Source organism: Centruroides vittatus, unplaced genomic scaffold (genome assembly GCF_030686945.1).
Source record: "Centruroides vittatus isolate TY-2023 unplaced genomic scaffold, ASM3068694v2 contig_1343, whole genome shotgun sequence".
Lineage (NCBI taxonomy): Eukaryota > Metazoa > Arthropoda > Arachnida > Scorpiones > Buthidae > Centruroides > Centruroides vittatus.
The window spans coordinates 1,040,938-1,066,428 of NW_027120855.1; the positions used below are offsets into that span (position 1 = coordinate 1,040,938).

Sequence of the window (25,491 nt, forward strand, 5' to 3'; positions counted from 1 at the left end):
AATTCGAAGGGCCCGTCTACCGCCCGCCTTTACCTTCTTCCGGTTCCGGCGAACGGCCGATACCGAAGTGCGGAAAAAGAAACGGGGCACGGCATTATTAGGCTGTATTTTATTTACCAACTCTTCTATAAATAACAAAAGAAAGCGGTGGCGTCTCTTCTAGGAGCCGGGTGTTCGAACCCGTTTCTCTTCTCTTCTACGAACGGCAGCCGGCGTGACCTCGGACGGCCTCCGCCGTGTCGGCGTACCACCGTCGCAGGTCGGTGCGCCTCATCAGGTCGTCGAAGCTCGGCATCCTTCGATGGAGTTCAGCACCCCGAACACCGCCTGCAACGAGACAGAGAGTGGTCAGCGCGGGCGGGGGCGGAGGCGCGGGGCGAAAGACACTCACCAGGTCGGACAGGTCGGGTCTTCGTCCTCCCCTGAACCGGTTCGTACCCACCGCTCGAGTCCAGGTGTGGATCTGCTCGTACAGGGACTGGCGGACGTCGTCCTTCAGCCCGTACCTACGACGACAAAAGAGATTCTTACGGACGGAATGTAAATTAATAGACGGGAATATCCGCGACTTTATAAATAAACTCTTCTAAAATAGATTCTGGTCTTTCTCGTCGGCGCTACCGAGAAGAGCAGAGTTCCCTCTCCTCTTCGATTTCGGGAATTTCTCGCCGGCTTTCGGCGGGTGTCGACGATTATCGACGGCACTCCGCTTTTACTTCTTTTCCCGGTCGCCTCCCGGAGACGGTTTATCCATCCTCGGCGGTCTCCATCCGGCGCGGCACTGGACCTCCTCGGAAGCGATATATTCCAACTCCAGCCACAAATCGGACAATTCCCGCGGGCCAGGTGGCCCGCGGGAACAGCCCCGTCCCGCCCGCGCGCGGCTCCGCGGGTGTCGGGAAGTAACGCGTACGAAAACGTTTCCGTCGGCGGGATTCGAATCCGCCGGGCGCCGATTTTAACCGGAGCCGCCCCCGGGGAGAGTCCGAGGGGTAATTTACGCGACCGGCTAACGACCTCCGCGGCGGTTTAAATTTCTTACCGCAATTCCGGAGATAGGAAACGAAGCGACGCGAACGGATTTCGAAAAACGTTAACGCCGGAGCGTAACGAGGGCGCCGATTTAAATACAATACCCGGGAAAAAACAAAGGAAGGGACGACGATCCCGTTTCCTAGTGTCGCCCGCCTACCCGCGGCCCGTTTTCCGTCCCCCGGTAATTTCACTCTTTCGCGCCGGCGCGTACTTACGGACGCGCGCGTAATTATAAACACCGGACCACGTCTTTGGCCCGCTTCGTAAATATTTGCAGAGCGCGGTGGTAACCGGTGTCCGACGATAAGCGTAAGGCGCCGGAAAGTAAACGCGCCCGCATTACAGACGAAAGAGAGGCCCGCCGGACCCGGTGGAAATTCGGAAACGGCGTTTTAGGAAGGAACTCACTTGGACTTGAGTCTCTTGCCCACCAGGTACATGGCGGCGCTGCCCACCAGGACGATGATCCGCCTCTCCACAGGATTGAAGTAACGCTCCCAGTCTCCCGCTCGGGAAAAGTGGAGGAAGGACTCGTACGATTCTCCCGGCGTCCGATATATATTGGGGGAGAGGGAATGCACCAACACTTCGTCCACCCACTTCCTCCATTTCACCTCCTCCCTGCAATTACGCGAGAAGACTTTCCAGTTTCGTCTTAAAAGCCACCGACGAGTAAAAGAATCGGGACCGAGGAACCGAAGAGCGGCGGAGTCCGGATTGGCGCGCCTTAATTAACCGGAACGAGAGGACGGCGAGTGTGACGGATTAACGCGAAGACCGGCGATTACGGGCCCGGACGACGGTACCGAACTATTACGAACCGGATTAATTGCGCGGGCGGCTAATTATTAAATAGGCGAAAGTTTTCATCCGCCACCGACGGAGTCGGAGACGATAAGAACGACTGCCGTTAATAGCGGCGACTTCTAAGACGCCGTTCGAACCCGGTTCCGGTTAATCGTCTCCCGGCGTGACGATTAATTAAACGAACCGCGGAAGATTCTATACCGGACCCGTCTTTAATTATACTCGATTTTGCCACGACGGACGTCGCTTAGGAAATCGAGATCCCACTCTCGGATTAGCGCAATATTTTCCTTCCTCGCCTTACAAAGTTTTAGATTATTGCAAATATTTAAATTATCGAAACGTTTTACGCAAACATCCTTCGGGCGTCCGTTAAATTTAATCGCCTTTCGGCCATTTATTTCGTAGATTCGGGTTAGAACCCTCCAAAAATTCCCCTAGTCTCCCCGCCCGGGGCGGAAAGGAACCGCCACCCGCTCTCCGGTGCGGCTTTAACCCACCGATTTTTGACGGGCCGCGGCCGAGCTGGGAAATTACGTTTATTTATTTAAATACAAACATTCGCTCCGTCGTTTTCTGTTACGTATAAATAACTTTGACCTAGTATAAATTCGCGCAGTTTACAAAAATATTATTATTATAATTTTAAATATTCGGATGATAATTTATTTCGAAACGTTCGTTGTTATTTAAATTAAAAATATTACGGAACCTGGCAAAAGTAAAACGGTCGACCGGCGGGAATTCCCGTTCGTTATTCGGCGGAAAAGTCGGGACGGCGGTCGTTTACCCCCGCCTAATTTCGGAAGCGTCGAGAGGTTCGGCCGGAGATTTAGGTCCGAGGACCGTCGGCTCCCGGACGTAAATCGTCCGCGCCCGCGAAAACTAATTTACGAGCTTCCGGCAGTTTTGTCCTTCCGACTAAAATCCGTTTTATCCCGGGTTTTAATCGTTTCCATTCGGTGCCAATTTACCTTCTTTCCTAATTCGAGTACTTTTCTTAACAAATCGCACGCGCGCTCTTCCTTTCGTCTCTAAACAACACGGCGTTGTCAGATTTCCCCCGGAAAAATCCCCGAGATGGGGATTTTTCCGGGGGAAATCCGAGATGTTTATTACGCACGAATCGTTCCGTTAATTATCGGACCGGCGTAATCCTATCCCTCGTTATTCCTTCGCTCCCCTCTAAGCGGGCGGCGCACTTTCTTCCACCCGCCAAAATCGTTATATTTTCGGAAACTTCCGGCCTGGGTCTCGACTTTTCTTAAAACGGAAGACGGAGATCGAGACGCGCTTTTATTCTCTCGATATTTAGCGGTAAATGTAAAACGAAACGATCGGGCGAATAAACGTCTTTGTTGCCGGGTGGCGGGCGTGGCTGCGTTTCTTCGAATATTCTTGAAAGATAAGAGAAACGGCGCGACGCGGTACGCACTCCGCGTTCGATAGGAAGCGTGGGACGAAATTTGCCAACCCGTCGAATTCCGAGAGACGTATTTTCCGGTGGCCGTGGCCGTGGCCGAGGAGAAAATCGGTAATTTGCCGAGCCTCCGAAAAATTTTTCGGACGGGTAAGACGAGTTTCGATTCGAGCCAAACGTTTTGCCATTTAAGAATTCGAGCGGAAGAAATAACTTCGTTTTCGAGGATTCTCGGCCCCGGATCCGATCGATTCCGAGTTCGTTCCGGTTCCCGCACCGGTCGAAACGCCGGTGGCCGTTTTCCAAATAAACCGCGCGTGGTTTTTTATTTTAAATTACCGTAAGTCGTCGTCGTATAACGCGTAATTTCCCGCGGCTACTCTCTACGATATCTTCGGGATACCCGCCGGATAATCGAGAATTTCCGAATTAATTTTACATCGCGAACGGAATTTTTACGAAAACTTTAAAGTCCATTCGAACTTTATATTATCTATTAACGGCGCGCGGTTTCCTTTAAATTTTTCCACGGCGGGAGGAGGAATTTCCCTAATAACGTAATTACGGGACTACGGAAATTTCTTTTTATTTTCATATTTCGGACAAAATTACTGCCGCGGATAACTTCCGACGTATTTCTAAAGCGCCGAGGACTTTAATAAACCCGGCCCGCCACCGGAAGTTACCGTAGCAGATTTCCCAGCTATTTGAACGGTAAAACGTTAGTTTGTACTTTCGTCGGATGAGATATTTTGTGCTAAAATTTACTGATGTATAATTAATAATGTAATAATGTATAATGTAATGTATAATGGGAACGGTTAAACGCTTAGTAAGAAGAGCTGGACGCGGTAGGGGAATAATAAAAAAAATCGTCTACCTGATGTCGTCGAAAGACCTGTTCTGTGGCAGTCGCTCTCCGAACATGACGTGGTAGCGATTCATTATTTCTTTCTTCTCTTTCTCGGAATCCGCGGAAGCCACCACGGGATACTTCTCCACCACCCGGTCGAATTTCTGCTCGGGGTCCATCAAGTACGTCTCTAACATGCTGATGATGGCCGACGAATCGTTCAGTTGCTGAAATTACAAAACAAATCTTTTACATTAGCCTCCGATTTTCGTACGTCGTATTACTTCCCGGCCGTTTATTTATAACGGAGGGAACGTACGGTGGCGGGTGGCATTTTTGGACTCGGGGATCCTCGAAACGTCCGCGAATGCAAAGTACGTCGGGGATTTTTCTGCCCGTGCGGATGCTCGTTTGTTTGTTTGTGTTTGTCCGCGCGCGAAGCACGATTTTCTTCGCCCGTTTCGAAGCTTACTAACTCCCGCGTCTTTCGTCGAAAATTTCTGGAATTTTGCGGGGAAGTTCGTGTATTAGCGGGATCCGCGCTATTAAATTTCGGTGGTCGAAGCTCGAGGAAGCGGCGTGTCGTATCTCGAGTGGAGTCGGATTAACGAAGAATTACCGGTTATTAGTATTTGCATTTTTTAAAAATAAAACGCGTTTCTATCCGCAAAATTAAACTCGTAGCCATTTTATAATAATTAATAATACAAAAAGTTTCGAAACAAAATCTGATAACGGATGGTACCGCGCGCAATTTTAACCTTTTTATCGGGAAAGTTAGGCAACTCTCCGCCGGACCGGTTTAAAAAGACGTTAGATTTAACGTCGGGGAAGGTGGAAATCTCCGACCGTCGTAAAATTGCCAATAAATGCGTACTTCCGCGGCTCGCTAGGAATTCAGATTTTATTTAAAAGTTAACGTAAATACGGATTTCGTTCGAATTTTTTTCGGTGTTCCCGAAAAGCAACGATCGGGCCGTAATTGTTTCATTTATAATAAACCCGGGCAAACCGCTAGTCTGGTAGAAATTAACGGTAGTAAATAAAACATAAGCCGATATAAATCGGCTTTACGCGTTATACGAGTTAAGTGTCGGGCAAACCGGCCAAGTGGTCGAAATAAAGGATTAATTAGCGATTAAACCGACAATTGCCGACCGACTGGCACATTTCTTAAATAATAAATACAGTAGAGAGTCGTTAATCGGAATCAATTGGGAACTGGGGTTGTTCGGATGTTAGTGTTAGTGATTTGTTCCGATTACCGATTATGTACGAATAAATATATTAACCCGTCCGATGTTCAAATTTTTCTCCGTCGCGTGTCGCTTCGTGTTGAATTTTCGTCGATTTTAAGCCTAACGAAAATTTTTATAATAATAATCGAGGCTATCGTATCGTTAAAAATCATTTCTTCATTTTGTACAAACAAAATAAATATATCGAAGAATATAAAAACACGAAAATTATACTTTAGAAGTAAATCTAGTATCGAAAACGTTCGATTCGGCACGACACGGTCCGACTGAAAATCGTTCCGATTAACGACTCTCTACTGTATTATTAAAAATAGTCACGGTCAAAATTTTCATCCTAAATATTTCCAACCGATTTTATCGAAAGGCGAGAACATTTCTCGGAATGTCTTACTCAATTTATTTCCGACGATGGTTTTTAAGACGGGATGGAAACTTTTCGAAATTTGCGATAATTTATTGCATAAAATGTGTACTCGTGTCGATACAGTTGGATAACATGGCGCAAAAAACAATGGAAAGGCAAACCGTCACGCGGCGATAACAAGTTTTCGAACATACTCGACATTAACTTGTTATCACCGCGCGACAGTTTGCCTTTTCGTCGTTTTTTGCGCCATGTTATCCAACTGTATCGACACGAGTACGCATTTTATGCAATAAATTGTGCGTATTTCTTCGTATCTACGGCTATTCCTTTCAAACGTCACACAAAATGGCGCGCGTCGTTTTCGGAGATTTTTGGGTATACGGGCGACAATTTATCTTATTCGTGCGAACCACGCGTCGTTTCGTACTAATTAGTTTATGCTCTAAAACTTTCTAACTGGGAAGTTCGCTCTATCCGTTTTCGTTTTGCACCGCCTATCTTCCAAATTTCGCCACTAGGGGCGCCGCTGTCGTTCGCATTAGGTCGGGCATAGTCGCTTTACTATACCGTCACCTCGCCGGCATAGCCGTAGCTCTCTCCGTTCGCGAGAATTTTCCGGTCGAAGGGACTTTCCTACGAACCCTATATATTTTACGTAGAATTAAGTCCGATTAAGTGGGCAAAACGCGTGGCTACGTACAAACAAAGGAGGACATCGGCGCATTTTTCCTCTCCGGATTGCTAATGGAACTAAGAAACGATCCGTCGACGGTTTAGCAAGAAATCGCAATTAAGTGAATAAGGATAAAAATCGACGGTGGATAAGTTAATCGGCCAAACTGCGGGAAAACCGATTGCGCGATGCAAAAAGCCTTCGAACCTTTCCTTTACTCGCCGTTTTTCCAAATTGTGTCACTTTCCTTTACGAAACGCTTACGACGCTAATTAAAATACGCGTATTACGGACGAGGTTTCGAAAACGTCGAAGATTCCGGCAGCTTTACGCCGTATTTATAGAAAATTCCCACGGACGAAAACGTAGGCAGGGAGCCGGCGAGCCACGTCTCGGTAAAAGTCTAATAAAATAATCGCTAGCATTTAAGACCATAAGAGACGAGGCAACGCGAAGACTTTTCCCATCCCGTCTTTAAAACTCGAACGTTCGAAGTAACGAATTACGAGTCGTTCCGCATACGCCGAACAAATACAAATCGGAATACTTAGACGCGTCTACGCCGGCTACCCTTATTTCCACTAAGTTCTAGGCAATTTCCGAATAAAAACGTAAACGAAGACCGACGGGCGATTACTTATTGCCACGCGTCACCGCCTCGGGCGGCAATTTTTAGTCATTTTTAACTGTAAAAATGACCTTCCCCCACCCGCTTTCGATTTTCGCCTCACTCGCTCGATTAGCCAGAAAAACTTTCGATGGAAATCGCGTGTTTTCCGGTCCGGACCGGAAGCTCTTAGGGAGTTAAATTTGTAATTCGAATCTTATACCTAAAACGAAAATAGAGGAAAAGATGGGAAAACAAAAACGTTTCGAAAATATTGGCGAAATGAAGACGTAGAGTCCGGAGGAGGAGGAAGAGAACGGGACCGATACTAATCGGAAGTCGGATCTTTCTAATAATAATAAAGTATTTCTAGTATTTATTATTCACCAAATTTATTACTAAGGAGTAAAGATGTCGTCATCCGTCGATTACCACACGACCGCCACATTACCAATATTTGGATTTTAATTATAGAAAGTAAAACTCTCTAAAATTTACTCGTCATCGTCATAAGTGGTGATGCGGCAACTTTTTTTTAAATTTGAATCGTCCGAAATAATTAATTTGATTTATCGTTATAAACATCCTCGGTGTTTTTTAAAATTCTAATAAATAATTTTCAAATAATTACTATCGCTACTTAATCCGCCGCGAGGAATTAATCGGCGGATCGAACTGTCTTTTTATTCGCAAAATTAATATCCGAACGTTCTTAAAAGAAACGAACAACTAGAAGAATAGAATAATACGAAAGGATAACGTTACGCACTTAATGGAAGAACGGCAAAAGAATTTTGGACTCGGACGCCTCGACTGGTCGAGAAATGCAAAAAATTCGGGAGATTTTTCTGTACGTCGGTCGGCGTGTGGCGGGGAACGATTTCGTTTACCTAATTCGAAGCTTAATAACTTCCCCGCCTTTTGTCGAAAATTTCCGAAATTTCGCCGGGAGGTCCGCGTATTAGAGACGTCGAAGCCGTTAAATTTCGGTGGTTAAAGGTGGAGGGGTAGAGACGCGGGGTGGGTTATCGTACCTCGGTCGAACTTAACGAAGACTTTACTCGTTATTAACATTCGCAATTTTAAAAAACTATAAAACTCATTTTCCCCCGAAAATAAAGTTTTTCTGTTATTTTATAATAGTAATATAAAAAGTTTTAAATAAAATCTGGTAACAGATGGCGCCACACGCAATTTTAACATATTTTTTGCCGGGAAAGTTAAAAGATCCGGCCACCGGTCGCCTAAGACGTTAACGAACGAAAAGTTTAATTCGATAAAAACGTATAAAGCATTTTCTGTATCCGTTTACGTGCGAAGTAATAACTCGAAAATATTTCGAGTCGTTACTCCCCGTAAAGCATTTTTCTGTTTATTGTTTGTATTCCGGAGTTAAAACATTTCTTTTTGTATAAAGAAATATATACGGGATATTCCGTAACGGGTCCGTAAGAGTTAAGTCGACCCTTGTTTATTCTTCTACGCCCGACACGGAGTAAGAAACAAATTCCGGTAATTTTGGTGGTGGGAACCCGCGGTCGGGCAGCGGCGGCATCCGTACTTCCCACAAATTACCCGCGGCGGTCCGCACCGAACTCCGGCCATTGCGGGTCTCCGCCAGCGAAATAATTCGAATTTCTATCATCCGTTTGTATCGTACTCGCATCTGCCTTCGTAGTTTCTATCTTTCCGTAAACGGAGAATTTGGATTTTTAAGAATTTAAAATAAATCGAAAACTAAAGCGGCGATTTTCCATTACGGAGTGAAAACGGAGTCCGGACTCGGAATTTTTAACGAAGGATAATTGAGGGAGCCGTTAACCGACGTAAAAAGTGTACAAACTCTAACTCTCCGTCGAACGAGAAACCGAATCGTTTTTAATTAAGTTTTCGTCGGTCAATTACGGGGTTAGAAAATTACAAAGTTAAGACACTTTTTCTCGGTATTAAATTAAACGTAATCATTTTGAGTAAATGCCAACATTCAAAAAACAATTATTACAAATCAGTCTTGTCCTGCGTATTTTTTATGTCCGCATTCAAGGTAAACTTGTGCCGACCGGTTCTCGCTGCCGTAAAAATCGACAATTCCAAATTCTATTATTAGCGGACATTCGAATTGTGCGAATCGGCGCACATTTTATCTATTTTAAAGGGGAAAATTATAAGAACGATTTCACTAAATTACACTCGGCCACGCTTCCTCGGTTCCACGCCGGCCGGGAATTTTATAGAGAAAAAAGAAATAATGGGCAAATATTTGGCAAAAGCGCAATGTGACATTCGCCATTTATTTCTTTACGTATTATTTTTCTTTTCGTTTCTAAGTTAAATAAGTATATTTTCTTAAGATTTATTTACTTAATCGAAAAAATGAAAACGGATAAAATGATCCGCAAATTCAAACAAAATCATTTTAATAAATAAATACAAAATATACACGAAGAACGTGTTTTTGTAACTATTTTCGGGCCGTTTCGCAATAAATAAATAAATATAAACAATACGGAACGACAATTCTTTCCGGAACATTCTAAATTAAGAATCAAATTAATATACTTATAATTATTAAAATTATCGCCAGACGGTGGACTAACCGCCTACCTCTTATCGAATTACTTTCTGTCTTATTTTAGCCCGACGATAAGGCGGATCGTTTGGCAATAAATAAGTAAATGGAAATAATAAACGAGTGAAAAAGTCAACTTTAAGAATAACTTATTGCCCGTTCCGTTTTTTCCATTCTGGAATAATAAAAGAAAAATTATAAATTAATTCCCTCCGATGCTCCGAAGTTCGACGCTATACGTATAGGACTTCGTCGATAAGCCTCGGTCGATAAGGGAGTCGCTTTCCATTCCGAGAGATTGATTCGTTTAAATAAACAACGCGGTGACTAACGTCGACACTCGACCCCACCCCAAACTTGCACCGATTTCGGAGGGTCGAGTGACGTAAGGTCGAGGCAAACGGGTACGGAAGAAAACACGAGCATCCGTCGAGGCACAAAACTGCATTTTTTGCATTTTATCGACCCCGTCTCCGAAGGGGAACGAATGTTCTAAAAGTAAAATATTTTATTTTTTACTTAACAACACGAAATGTGTAATATTCTACTCGTAGCATCTTGCAAATTTTTCCCCGTAACTATCGATACCGCAAATCTACAATAAACAAATTCGGTTATTTATCTACATTCGAAGCATAAAATTGTAAAAGTCTATCGAAATACGAATTCGACGATTAATTGGAAAATTAAATCAATAGTCCGTAAATGAGAATTAAAAATAAAATTACAACCGATCCGTAAGGATTCTCCTTATTCGTTAATCGACAAATCCATTAAGGCTGACAACAATTTCAATTTTATTGCATAAAAAGATATTCGATTCCTCATTCGAATTAAATTTCAGTAAAGAAATTCGATTAGAATGAGAAATTGAATATTTTTTTTATTATTACGCGGTAGGCACGGATGCTGTCAAAATTAAAAATCCAAATTTTACCCGCACACTTCGACAAAACAGATTTCGGGAAGTGTGAAGAATATTGCGTACGAGTAAAATCCAACCCGTAAAATTCCAGCAACAGTTTTAATACAATACAATTATTCCAACAAAATCTCTTGCTGGAATTCGGAGGTTGTGTCGTTATCTTCGGCTGTGCACTACGGCATCAAATGTCTTATAATTTAAATAGCTAATAAATAAATTAACAAAATTAATATTTGGAAGTGTGTTAAGAATATTACAATTAGCAACGTATATTATAAGAAACGTTTTACCCTCGTTGACAAAAGTTACGCACCGAAATGGAGGAATTAAAATCGAACGAAATTTTATTAGCGTGGACGTAGTCACGACGATGGTAAGCAATTACAATATTGTAGTAAAGAAACGACTTGTGCGGCAATGGTAAAATTTAAACCGACTCTTAGTACCTCGTTGAATTTCCTCTTGCCCGAATACCCGCGACGGAACGACCGCCGCCCGGATCCTTGCGTTCCGTCCGGTCGAAGCCGGTTTCCCCCTCGGTGCCGCAAACGGTCGACGAGAGACAAATCCGGAGACCGTGTGGACGGTACGAAACGACGGACGGGCCGCGGGATTTTTTTATAACGTATCGCCGTACTGTCGACGAACCTTGCACCGCTACCGTGGGTGACCGCCCGACGTGACGGCTCTCTAGACTGGCACGCCGGCGGCGGAGGCAATGTGCCACTCTGCGACGAAACCCAGACCCGAGTGTTTGCCGGCGGTGGTCCGTCCCCAAACGGAACTGGGATTCGTCGTTAAAACTGCGCGCTGCCGGTCCGTAGCAGTCCCGCTTTCCCGTCGAGGCACCGCCGAATGCGAAGCCGACGATGTCGGGGTGCTAACGTAGGACGACTAACGATTGCCGTAAATGTGTGCTTGCTTTCGCTAGTAGCCCGTCAGTGGTATAGGAAGAAACAGAATTCTGTGGAGAGGCTTCCATCTGTCCCCGAATAGTAACTAAAGAAACCACTGCGGCTATTGTAGTCTGCCTACTGCACGTACGAGCCTTTGTGCCTCCGACGCTGCCTCTCGGTCGGGCGGGAGTGGCCGCGAGGTGGGCAATTTGGTGAAAAAAACCGTCCGGATTCTCTCGGTCCCGCGATGCGACCTCGAACGGTGCGGGATGCCGCTTACCGTTCGAAGACTCGGCGCCCCGTGGCTGACGAAGGCGTACGGAACCGTGCCTACGGAAGCCGACCAGGTCCGGGACGGGCCGCCGCCGTCGCTTCTCGTCGTCGGCCGGGAGGCAGTTTTCTACGGGACGACGGCGGAAAGTTTAGAGGCGGAGCGCCGTAATCGGACGTACCCGGTCCTCGAACTCGGACGTCGGTCGGACGTGCCGAGGGTCCGTCCCGCCCGTGGGACGGGAGTAGATTGGGACGTCGGCGAACCGACGCGCGGGGGTGTCGAGATATACGCCGACGGCTCTAAAAAAGGTAGCGTGGTAGGCGGTGCCGCGTACTGCGTCTTTTTCCGACGGAGTTCGAGCGTACGGTCGGTCGGTCGGACCGAACGGGGAGGCGTCCGCGTTCCGGGCGGAACCGGTGGCCCCGGAGGGGGCGTCCCGACGGATCCTACGACCGCCCCGGTCGAGAGCCGGTCGCGGTTTACTCCGACGACCGGTCGTCGCTTCGGGCTCCGAGCGACGGGTGTCGTACGGAGAAAACGGTAGAGGAGATCGGAGGCACCGAAGACAAGGCGCATACGACGCGTCGACCCGAGGTGGGTCCGAGGCCGCGTCGGGATCCCGAGCGACGAATATGCCGATCGCCTAGCCGAGAAAGTGGCCGCGGACCCGTCCGTAACGAAGACGGTCGAATCTTCGGCTTCTTACGTAAAAGGTACTCTAATGCAACGATCGACGACACGCCGGCAAGAGAGGTACGGTGGGTAGGTCGATCTATGCCTTTGTGCCCGAAGTTGGTCGAACCCCTGTGAATTACGACCCAAATACCGACCGGACGTGGGAGGTTTCCCCCACTTCGAGTCCAACTTAGGACGCGGAGTCGGTTGCTGCTCTAGTGGGTGGCCTCGCGGTGACGCGAGGCACTACGTACTCGAAGCTACTGCCCTCTTACCGAAGGCTTCTGCCGAGAGGCCGACCGTGTCGACCGGTCTAAGCTTCCCGAACGAGTACTTTGAACACCTGCAGCAAGTAAAGGAAATCTACCGAAACTAAAGGAGTTGATTAGAATAGTAATAGGTCTTAAGCTCGGTAGACGCACTGGGCAGGGACCTCTTTTCTAGGGGAAAGGGCCTCGTCGACTGTATACGTGAGCTGGCCTCTCTTAGGTAGAGCACTCAAAGTGAAGGACAGGCTGAACCAAAACTGTAAGTCAAGGTAAGAGGGTTAGACCATGGGCGTAGCCAAGAAGGGGCATGGGTGGGCACGCTCTCCCCCAGTTAACCTGGTGCCCCTCCCCAGAAAATTACAGCCTCTACTAGGCCCCCGTAACAAAACCCTGGTTATGCCAATGGGTTAGACCCGAGAGCGAGGAAGACAAGGAAAGCTCGATCTCCATTTGGACGTATTGCCAGAGCCCGAGCATCTAACTCAGTCTGACTTTGTTGTTCACTCACCTTAATATCACCATAGGTGACTAACCGCTTACGATTAAAATACAGTCTCTTAGTACTCTGTAGTGCCACTTTGGTGGAGCAGAGGCATTTATTTTAGAGTTGTACAATATGATGCAACCTTTTTCAAACTCTTCTTTGATGCATTTAAGGGCATTAAAGACAACTTGTCACCGGTGTGTAATGTCCTTGACTGCACTGTACAGGCATACCTGACATTCAACCTCCAAACAACAGGTACAGTTAAAATTCTAAACACTGAGCGTTTGTAAGTCATTTTGTAGGATACTGGAGTAGCAATTTAAGACATTCTGGCAACATTACCCACATGCAATTGAACCATAACTGTAATCATTTACATACCTGTCTGAGTGCATAATTATTTTCTCAATGAGTGTATTTTCAATATTACCATGCAGTATAAATACAGGTGTTAGAACTAAAACTGAATTATAATAAATTACTGTACACAGATCAAAATCTTTCTTAATTTCTTTATTCAAAATTTCAATTTTGAATAAAGAAATTAAGATAAAAATATAATTAAGAATACAACATATACAATATGTGAATAAAAATTTCAGTCCAAAAACAAAGCAGCAAATTTATGAATCATTCTACAGATTCTAATAAATAAAGATGATAATTTTTTTTTTTTTATTTACAACCTCATTTAAAATTCTGATAAACCACAGTACTATAGAAAATTATTTTGTAATCCTCAGAAATTACAATACTCCAACTGAGAAACAACAAATTAATAAATTTTTGAATTAATAGAAAACTTTAATGAACATGTTTTTAATAACATAAGTATTCCAAATCCTTAAGAAGTGTCTTTTATCAAATTATTGATTATTCGAACGTGGCAATTTGCATCGTGCCAAACAATCCACCGGATTATTTATCGAGCTACGTCGAAGCTAATTTAATAATTAGATATACGGTAAATCTGCCAATTGTTTATTCGCCAAATACAAACTCGAACAATCCGATACAATTCGCATAGTGAACGAGTACAGCATTATAACTACAGAATAGGTCTTAAAATTAAATTCTTTTGTAATTTGAATAGCTTTTTGCAATAGTTTTTGAATATTTTAAAACTTTATAAAGATACAATTCTTTTTCCTATAGTCATAGCTTTTCAATGTGAGCTTTTGTTAAGAATTGAAGAACCAAACTATTGAAATTTATAAATAATTACAACAATTATATTTTAAAACAAACAATTTCTGTCATGTTCTATTCTATTGAAATAAAGTTATTTTAGAATACGATTTGTGCGTTTGTTGTCATTAATAATGTTAAAACATAAACGAACGAATGGTAATTTATCCAATGTAAAACTCCAAAGTGAATAATTTAAATAATAGAAAATTGATTTATGCAAGTGATTTTGTGTAAATAGTGTAATTTTCTTACATTAAGGATTTTTTTAAAATATAATTTAAATTACCAACTACATAACTTTCAGAATTGCATTATACTTAAGAAATTACAACAATATGCTTCAAATTGCAAAAAAACTATTTAAAAAATTTGTCGTTGTCGAAATAATTTCTAAACTCTGCAGAACTAAACTTCTCGTGCCAACTATACATTTCAATTCGGTCTTTTTATAAAATCAAATCATTTGTACCATAAAATTTAAGACTCGGAAAAGACATTCAATTTTGCCACTCTTACCTTATTCAAATTTGAGATTTTGGAAAGCCGTAACTTCAAAACACAGATCTGTAGATCTGTTTGCTTACAATTGCAATTTATAAGCATATGTTTTCACTATTAATAGACTGAATATTCCAAAATAATTATTTTATATAATGATTAGAAAATATATAAAATGTCCTGAATTATTATTTAATTTGTACATTTCAAATTTGTTTGCAAATCAAAAGAAATGTAAAAAATTTTAAATATTTAAGAAAGTAATAAATTTACGTGTATCAAATATCAGCTGTAATGCCAGTGTTTATAATATCAAATTGTTAAAAAATAAAATATTTTATTATAATGAAACAAAGGAATAGTATAACAGAATAGCCTATTCATTAACAATCTAATTTCAAACAGAGAAAATAACTACTTTATTGAAATAGAAAAAGAAATATTGGTTCTCTGATATTTTTGAACCTCTTAAGTCCACCTTAAAACAAAAACAGCCACTGAACAAAAAATTCTTTGCTTTCAAATTAAAAGATAATACTGGAAATATCTTTTGTATTTTAAGTACAACACTGTATATTGCTGGATCAAAGCATCCCACATAGACCCGATGGGTTCTGGTGGATTTGAATGAATCTATGATAGTCTGTAGTTCTAGTGGTCGTAATCAAAAGTTCTCACAAAGTTGAAACCAAAAAATGGGCAATTTTTGAGTTAGTGAGCATCCACAATGCAAAAGATACATTATTTGCGCACATGTGAAACCTTAAATCTTTTTATTTCAAAATATAAAACATGCTTGCTTTTAAATGTTATTGATGTCTGGCGTTTTATCTGGATTTCCTTGCGCAGAAATCATTTATTACGAAAAATGCAAGAGTTTCATTCTTGCATCGTTTGGGTCGGTACAATGCTAATAGCACTCTCCACTAAACGGTGTTCCGGTATCCTTCTAGCAAAAGAATTACTCTACCGAAACTCGATAACGGTCGAAAAGGAACTTCTTTGGGACATTTTCAGACAACGTATTTATAATTGAATAAATAAGTAAACAAGTTGTCTCAAAATTTCTTTGTTTTTTTGTCTTTTTACATTCGGAGTTCCTACTCAAATTTTTTATTTAAATTCCACGGTTTTCCCCGACTTCCCCCGACCGACTCCGTACAAATTCCCCGACCTCGCGTTCCTTACGGTACGACACGTCGACAAAATAAAATAACGTACGACTTACTATGCAAATATGCTATCGCTTCTTCGACTTTTTAATTAGTCATTTTTTCTAATAACGATTACATAATTTTTTAATTGTCGAATAATTAAAATTAAAAATAAAATGTTTTATTAAATTAAAATAGATTATCCTGTTATTAATCCACATCCATAGATCTAAGTGGCTTTGAAAAAAAATAAAAAGTCATTATTTATTATTCATTAACAAGTCTTATCTTATCCATGTAGTAAAGTAAATATTTATTAAATTTATCTCTTAATAAATTTCCTAAACTTTATAAAATATTAATAAACTGAAAAAAAAATCAGAAACTGTTTTGTTACACAATCAAAATTATTAAAATAAATATTGATAAATAACACCATTTAAATTAAAATTATTTATCATTTTTTGTATTTTGATATCTTTTTTAAATCAGTTCATTAACATCTGCCCTAAAATTAAAAGTGTAAATTTGTAGAGAGTTAAAATATTTCAAAAACTTTTAATCAATGTTAGATTAGTAAGAATATTACAGACTTTTCTCTAAAATTCATAATACTGCATAATTAATACAGCTGCGTTAAAATTTACAAATGACAATTGATATTGCCTTATATTATATTTGAGACTGAGTTTGATCCCCTGGCCTTTCTGCAATGCTCTCAACCCTGTTGCATTTTATAACTCTTTGTATAAACAATCGATACTAGTTTTAACATTAATCTGCACCGTCGGTAAAAGACATAAATGTCTGTAATAATTGTATAAACATTAAACAAAATTTAAAAAACACACAAAGCGATCACAATTTATAAGGTCCGATTTTGAGTCATTTTAAAATGCAATCTTACAATGCAACAGAACAATAAGTCTTATGTGTAATAACGCTTATTAAATCTAAAATTGTGAAAAAATATAAAAATTAAAATTAAATATTTGCATCAAAATGTATATAAATAAAATATATCAAAGCTACAAAATTGTCTTTGTGTTTCATTTAACGATAAAACAAAGATAATTTCGAGCCTTCGATATAATTTATTTATATTTCGATTTAGAACTTAAAATTAACTCGTTTGATACGGTTTGCAAACTTTAAAGCGACGATTCTTAACGGGGAGACCGCGGACCCCCGGAGGTCCGTAAGAAGTTTGCCGGGGGCCGCCAAATTATGCAAAATTTCCTTCGGAATACAATAAAAAAAATTGACGTATAACCGACTATCGTATTGAAAAGGGAAAGAAGAAAGATAAAGTTTTCCTATTTAGTTTTTTTTATTTATTTTTTATTTCTTCCTACATACAACTTTGTTAGTACAGAAGAAATAAATGCAAATATGCTACTTATACTGCAGTATTTACTTCTTTTATTCCAAAGCAATTCTAAGAAACTATTAATGCTTGGAATTTTAAAAATAATTAGGAAAAATAGTAGGCTTTGAAAATTTAGATATTTTTGCAGAAGATATGCAAAATCTTTACAAGTTGTGGGGAAATTTGGTTTTAGTTTAGTTTTAGAATGACTTTGGATCGATTTATTGACGTGTTTCTTATTTTAGTTTTTGTTAAAAATTAATGAGTTTTCGTGTTTAATTGTAAAGTTTGAATGTTATTTAAATAGATAATGAAATAATAAAGTTATGATTTACATTTATTATATAAAAAAATAAAGTAATAATAAAAAAATCAATTTATCATAGATAATTTAACAAATTTAAATTATTAAAAAAATGGGGGTCACAAAAAAATTATGAAATATTTGGTGGGCCACGAGTATAAAAAGGTTAAGAACCACTGCTTTAAAGAACTGCTTAGAAACTTTGTCTTTACATACAGAGTCAAAAAATAAAAATTGATAAATGGCACTTGCGTATTATTTACATTTCTATTACACACACTCCACGCATTAAGTCAACATTTAACTGTAATAGTTTTAATATTCTTAATATCAACAATGCTTATTCATTTAAACTGTAAAAGAAAAACTGGAAGAACTACATGTCTTTACGTACAAAACACCCCAATCGCGTGCATTAACATAGTGTTTCTCAAACTTCATCTTCCGTTAGACCTGTTGAATAAATTTTAATGTGCCATTTACCTAATTTGCATAATTTGTCATCGATGTATTTACCTAGACCCATAGGGATCCGTGGACCACACGCCATTGAGAAATCTGCTATCCGAATTAACTCGACCACCCGAACGTGAAAATTTCTACTGTTCGACACTACACACCGTGCAAAAATTTTCTGTGTTTTCGGACGATGCTTTCGATGATGTCAAATAAAGAAAGCAGTTAAGTATCTCCAAATGGATAGATTTATGACAGAAGGCAATGCAACACCTAGAAATCTTGCAAGATGGGATGCATTCCAGGAAGACTTTCTACAGGAAACTCACTCTATTTAGGCATTAGATTTCTGAAGAAAACCCATTGCATCTCACCAATGTGGCTAGCCCATTGGTGAGATGCAAACTTGCAACCAACTACCAGTGTTTAATCCACTAGGACATTGATGGGGCTAATTACATAAGGAAGTCAGTATTAATTACCATGGCCCAGACCCAACTTGTCAACTTGTGTTATTTTAAAATTGAGTAATTTCAAAAAATTATAACGTTTTAATGAAATTATTTAAATTATAAATGTATGTAATTTTTCTTATTAACTTTAGTTAAAATAATTTAACTTAAAATAATGTAAAGGAGTGTTTTAGAAGTTAGACAAAATAGTCAAGGTGAGAAAATAATCTCAATAATATGAAAATTTTCCTTTTTACAATATTTTTTCATGTTCGTTAGTTGAAGTTCGTCGTTAACCGAAATTTTCAGATCTTATTAAAGATTCATTTTGAGGTCGTCGTCATAAACAAATTTTGTATTTTTGGATGTCAAAAAGTCCATTAATTACCGTCTGTGCCAAAAATAAAAATAATCATTTATGGCACCAAATTCAATTTTATTTCTATTAATCAACATATTGCATCAAGTTTATAACTGTATATGCTATCCTACAATAATGAAAACATGTGCTTGAATCAAAGCATTCTTTTAATCTAAAATATATATGTTAACTTATCGGTTTGGCATTGCATGGCAAATTGTATGGTAGGCAAATTAATCATACTTATATGAATGATTTAATTTGAATTTTCCAAACTATGTAATAATAATTATTAATTGGTTCATAAATTGTGGTTTAATTTTGTGCGCAATAAATTTTAGGGAAATTTTAGGTCCTGAAAATATTCTACATGCCTTTTCGTAAGTTGCACCGTACCACATTACTTTTTGCTGCCTGCATATGGCTACACTTGGACCACCTTATTGTGAGCAAAAAAAAATCAGCAAAGCAGCCAAGGAGGAAAATTCTCTGACTTTTCCTGACTTTTTGACAATGTTTGTCAAATTCCTAATTTTCCATGACTTTTTCTGAACACTAATGAAAATCCCTGATTTTATCTGAATTTTCATGTAGGAACCCTGTACATTATGACAGTTAATGTAAAAAATACTTTAAATTGTCTAATATCTCATCTATTTCGATAGAATAAATGAAAAAAAATTGATAATTTTTCCTTATTACCAATAATTATTAACTTACTTTATGAATTATTACAAATAAACAAAATGAAATAGTTTGATATGGCTTTCAGAAATTGTTAGCATTGTTACACTTGTAACAAAGCATTTCTTTGGGAACAAATGGCTCAAACAGTTGGAGATGCTGACAAACACATTACTGTTCAAAGACTTAAGGGGGTTTTTTAGATCACCTCGTCTTAACAAGTCTGATAAAAATAAGTATAAATTTCAATTAATGTATTGTGAAATATCAATAATGTTTTAAAACATCATTTGATACTTTTGAAATAAAGATTTAGGGCTTCACAATGAACATGCAATTTATGTTGTTTTTGCAGTTTGGATATTCAATTAATCAAAACTGTCCATTTTTTGACTTTGAAAAGTTTTGATCCATTTCCCATAACATTTATGCAGAATTATTTTTTGATAGAATAACAAATTTGATGAAATATTTGTAATATCCAGAAAGAAGGATATATTGTTTGCTTTTAAATTGAAAGCATTTGACAACATTTTGTTGTTACTTTACCGTTAATGGGACACCAGTCATAATCGTAATCTGATGCGAGAGGCTGTCATCTTATTGATGTATTGGATAAATAAGCGAGAAATAAAACTCGAGTAAGTCGGGTAGATTTAATAAAACGCCAAATAATTAAAACTTAAAAAAACTTACAGAGTGGATTAAAACAAAACTAAAAATAGTTAAAACCTGTTAATTTCCTATGCTAATTTAATATTTTTGTGTCATTTTTGTTGCAATGTTTGATATCGTGTGCATTTCTAATAAAGTCACGGGAGTGAGCCGACAACATAAACTTCGATATGGTAATGTCGCCTCCAAGGTTTGCAGTTACCGTTCTTGTCGAAGTGTCGATTTTTTTCACTTTGGACCGAAAAGAATTATACAATATGGGAATTGCTAAAAGACGAAGAGTCCGTAATTAATTTTTCCAAGTCAAAGGTATTACGCATACTGAATTACTTTGTTCCAGAAATCACAGAATAAGCTTGCTACTACTGAAGTACCAAAAAAGGTTTACAAAATTGAAACTGGTTCAAAGGTTCCCATATTTCTTTTCTGACAGCTTTTTGGTTTATTTACTTCTGGTATCAAGAGTTCATAATATTACTGTATAATATACTGTAGAATTTTCTCAACTAGAGTTAGGAATGAATCACTGTATAACTGTTGAATGGAAAAATTACATTCACGAGGTATGTGCCAATTTGTTACTTTCTCAATCTCGAGTAAAAATTGGCAGTTGAAACAAAGTCGTAGAAGTGGGCAAAAGTCTCTTTACACACAGAAAATACCATGTTGAGCATGTTTTTCCACCACAATGAGTATCAGTGGGATTTGCCATGAGTTGATAGTGTGTTTCTTAGTGACTGTGTCAGACCATTTAACAAAAACTTTGATTACTGCAATATGGGAGAATGTGAAAGAAGAGTATAATTTACTCTGACTGTTGGAAAGTATATAAACCAGATGAATTAGAAGACACTAAATACAAACACTTGCAAGTTAATCAAAAACTTTATCGATCCAGATACCGAATGCCACATGCAAACTGTTGAAAGATTTTAAGGGAGTGCAAAATGGCAAAATAAACAACAGTGCAGCACTTCCCATCACCATCTAGAATCCTAGGTAATTGAGTTCGTGTGGCGTCGATTGCATGCAAAGACACGAATGTTTTCGGCAATCCGCAGCATTACGTCTCCCATGTAATGTGGAGAATCCTATTTAAAAGTTTTTTATTTGTTAATTTCTGTACTTGCCCATGTTTCTTGAAATCTATTTTACACAACAAAATAGCCATTCCTTTACACAGCGTTGTATATATAGACTGGCATCCCATTAACATAAAAGTACCATTCTGTTCAACCGAAACTGAATTGTGTGTGTTGTTATTTATGATCTTTATCCCCCTAAAGATGGGCTTAAATAGTTCCAAAAATACTAAGAAGATTGATGTTTGCTTTCCTACTTTGACTCCAACGAGAAAGGTTTCATAATTAATGCACTGGCATTTAGAAATTTTACTTTTCAATTCTATTTTATACATTTATTTTTACTTAATTGCTAAAAATTGTATTAATTTGTCATTTTTGAAAACTACTTTTATATTTATTTAATGAGTCAAATGAAAACTGACACTTACTTTATACTGTTTCGGTTTCTCTTCTATAATAACTATGGGAACCTTCCTGTATTCCGAGAATTTCAACTGCGTGCGGAAAACGGGATTGACCTCGACCACATCGTAAGGGATGCCGTGATAGTCCAGAAATGCCCTAACTTTGCAACAGAACGGACAGCTTTGATACTGAAAGAGGGTCAGCTTCACCTCCAGCTTATTCGGTCCATCTACCTATTAAGAAAAAACAGTTAAATCACAATTGGAAATTTTAAATACATTAAGAAACTGATATAGCAAAGTAATTTAACAGATTAGAAATTGCTATTTAAGCACAGAGAAATAAATTAAATATCATAAAAAATATGCACTAAGCTTACAAAATATTTTTATGCTTTAAAAAATAATCTGTTAAGTATTTTATTTGCAGTTTTGTACAGAAACCAAACAAAATGTTTTTGTAATAAATTATTATAATAATTATGCATATAATTAAACTGAAAATATTAAAGTTTATAGACCATGTTTTAAACAATGAATAACTTGCATATTTTCCTTTGTAGTTGCAACATTGATTAACCTTCATACCCATTAGTCTCTAGGAGTGTTTATTCCTTATTAAAAACACTTTCAAGGCTTGCAAATCATCTTTAGATACAAAAAGAAAAATTAACTCAAAATTTATATTCTTAATAGCTTAAAATATTGACAATTTTAGCAAACATCTCTAAATCAAATTGAAATATTACTGTGTTATATTCTTGTAGGTGTATTAAGTATGACACACCTTTTCAAATTCCGTTAGGAAATCTTCAAGAATGCATTCTCTGTACAGGTAATATTCATTTTGTACAAAAGCTATTGTTATACAAATTGAAAAAAGTAAAAGCTTGTCTTAAGTATTTATTTTTTTCAAAAATTAAAAACTTTTTATATGCTTAAAATGCATTTGAATTACAATGGCCATTTCTAAAATACAAAAAAAATGAAGACTGTTAGGTACTTGTCAATAGGCTATTATACATATATATATATATTTAGTGATTGTAATTAAAGTGCCTTTATTCAATGCAGTCTAGAGATATTTAGCAGTCCAAATGCAACCAAATCTGACATATGACATTTTGGGATATGTGGAAGGCATTTCCGTAAAAAATACTCACTGCTATGGCACTTTTGACACCGAAAGCAACAAGCATTTTATTTGTACAAGTTATATACAGACTTTAGCAATAAAGAGGATAATGCTTAATGCATCCTCATTCTGAAGGTGTAAGACCCAAAAATAATTATGGTGTGTTCAATGGCCTACTGTAATTGATCTTTTGGAATGTTTCTTACATGAAGTGTGACACCATCTTTTGAGGGCTGTCAAACTTGCAATGTGTTCTCGATAAACCACACTTTTTAATTGTTCCCACAACCAAACGTCACACAGATTAATATCTGAAGAGCAATGCGATCAGATGGGAGAAAACACAAGGCTAATCCATTGTCACAAAAACTGCTGTACACAGTGCCATCACGTAGAGGAACTCCATTTTGCACGAAAGTGGTTAACTCAAGACGCCATCACTGTTGCAGTCAAAGCATGATAAAGTGTTAAATAATTCTTGGTATCTCTGGCCATCACAGACCTATTGAGACTAGTCTTTTTAAAGAAGAATGATCCAAGGCTGTGAATCCATATCAGACCAACTTTGGGCAAAAGCAATGGAATCTGCTGGAAAACACAAGGATTTTCCATGGCCCAAATGTTACAGATATGGGCATTTGAAAACCACCGTGATAAAAATATGCTTCATTGCCCCCACGTGATATATCACGGCCACTTCCATTCCAACATGAAGGTTAATGCCAAAGTCAACAAATAGCCGGATTTCCCCACCGGCAAACGGCAACTGCCGGCTGCAGTTTATCCGACACAAATAACACACAGACTTTCTCGGTATCTTCCAAACTGCATCACAGAAGAAACACCCGAGCCAACTGTCTTAACGCTGCACGTGCATTAATGGGCCAGTAACATTTATTTACAGATTGTTCAACAACAATTATGGTAACACCTTCAAATGAATTGCAAAATGATAAGTTTGCATCTTTAACAGGGTTAAACTTCCGGATGACCAAAATCGAGTGATTATTCTCCTAAAAGCATAGGGAGCCAATAATCCTCAATGTAAATTTTTACAACAGCGCAGCCACGGCATTGCCATTGTTTTCATAAAACAATAAAAAAATTCACGTTCCCGCAAGGCAACGACCATCGTGGCCAATAAGAACGGCATTCGACAGCAGCGGCCACTTTTATACCCAAAAGTTAGTCGTAACACGTGCTTACGCAAAGGAATCGGCTTTTTCATCGTTTGCAGTACTAAAAATGCCATAGTGGGAAGTTTTGGTATTTACTTTACGTAAACGTCACACTCGAAATCCCAAAATATCACGATTCCCACGCAGATTCGAGCGTATTCGAACCGCCAAATACTTCTTTAGACGGTGCCGAACGGAAATATTTAATTACAATCACCCGGTATACACGTAGTAAACAGTAGCCAATCGACATCCAGTTACATATGCAATTTTTTTGTCTTCTCAAAGTATTCGGGACTTACACACGAATTGTCTTCGTATCACTGTTACAACTTTCCAACACCATTATACAGCAAAATGTTTGTTTCAATGCTAAATATATTTCCTGGTAATTATCTGGCATCTATTACAGATTTTGAAATCTATTTCTCACATAAATGAATGTCAAAGCGAGTTTTTGACAGAGAATCTTATCCAAAAACCATCACCCTTCAATACATTTCCTAAACAACTCAAGCACAATTGTAATCAGTAATAGCCACATTTATTTCAGAGTGGATATTGGTGAACAATTGCATTATTAATCAAATGAAATGACCAGAATAATTACCACAATATTAGTTACACAAAATTAACAAACTTTGCAACACTACATTCTATTCTTTTTTTCCTCTCATTTCCACATTTCTCATTCGAGCTAGGGAGATACAAATGCATCTCCCGGCACTCTTTTTTAACTCTTTCCACCTCGCGGCCACCGAGAGGTACGGGACCCGACGTATCCGGAACGGACCGCCACTCAAAAAATTCTAGGGGTTCGTTTGGAGCGGCGGGCCGCCGTCCCGACAGTCTTCCCGCCGACCTCGATTAAATTTTTACTAACTTTATTTAACTGCATAATTAATTTTGGACAGATTCCAAAAGACGAACGAATTAACGGTGTGATCAAATGCCGAACACCCGACTACACTGGTCTCGACGTAAATAATTGACTGGCAGGTATTGCAGAGAAGACTGCGCGTAGGGGCAGGTAGCAAGTTGGTTTAACGTTCACATCACGTCGTTTCTCGTTACGCAATAAATGTTACTACGCATTGTTTAGACATTCTCACCTTTCTAGAGATAGGAATGTCGTAAGGACCCCATTGCACTTTATCTTTATCCGGGTGTTCGTTACTCGCTTCCAGCAGCTGATAATCGTCTCTGAAAATCGGAAGAGAAAGGCAAAACAATCCTCCTCCAAACACTCCCGCGCCCAATTTCCACTTGCGCCATTTATAACTCCTACCGCAAGGTCTTTTATGGAAGCCAGCGATATTTATTCGCTGCTGGTTCCGCGCCAAAGAAACTAAGTTGTTTCTACACGTAAATGCGGCGAACAGAATCCGATTCCTAAAGAGCGCAGACATCTTGCTTTTAGTTCCGAAGT

General features: G+C 39.2%; 1 protein-coding gene across 1 annotated transcript; it reads right to left on the reverse strand.

Annotated features, from left to right (window-relative positions):
- Positions 1-94: 94 nt before the first annotated feature.
- On the reverse strand, positions 95-25,491 carry Su(P) (prostaglandin E synthase Su(P)). The gene is given in 7 exon segments (XM_067289298.1): positions 95-291; positions 294-327; positions 392-506; positions 1,444-1,656; positions 4,143-4,342; positions 21,774-21,983; positions 25,175-25,491. Coding segments are annotated over 7 exon segments (1,164 nt in total). The 5' UTR covers positions 25,472-25,491; the 3' UTR covers positions 95-196.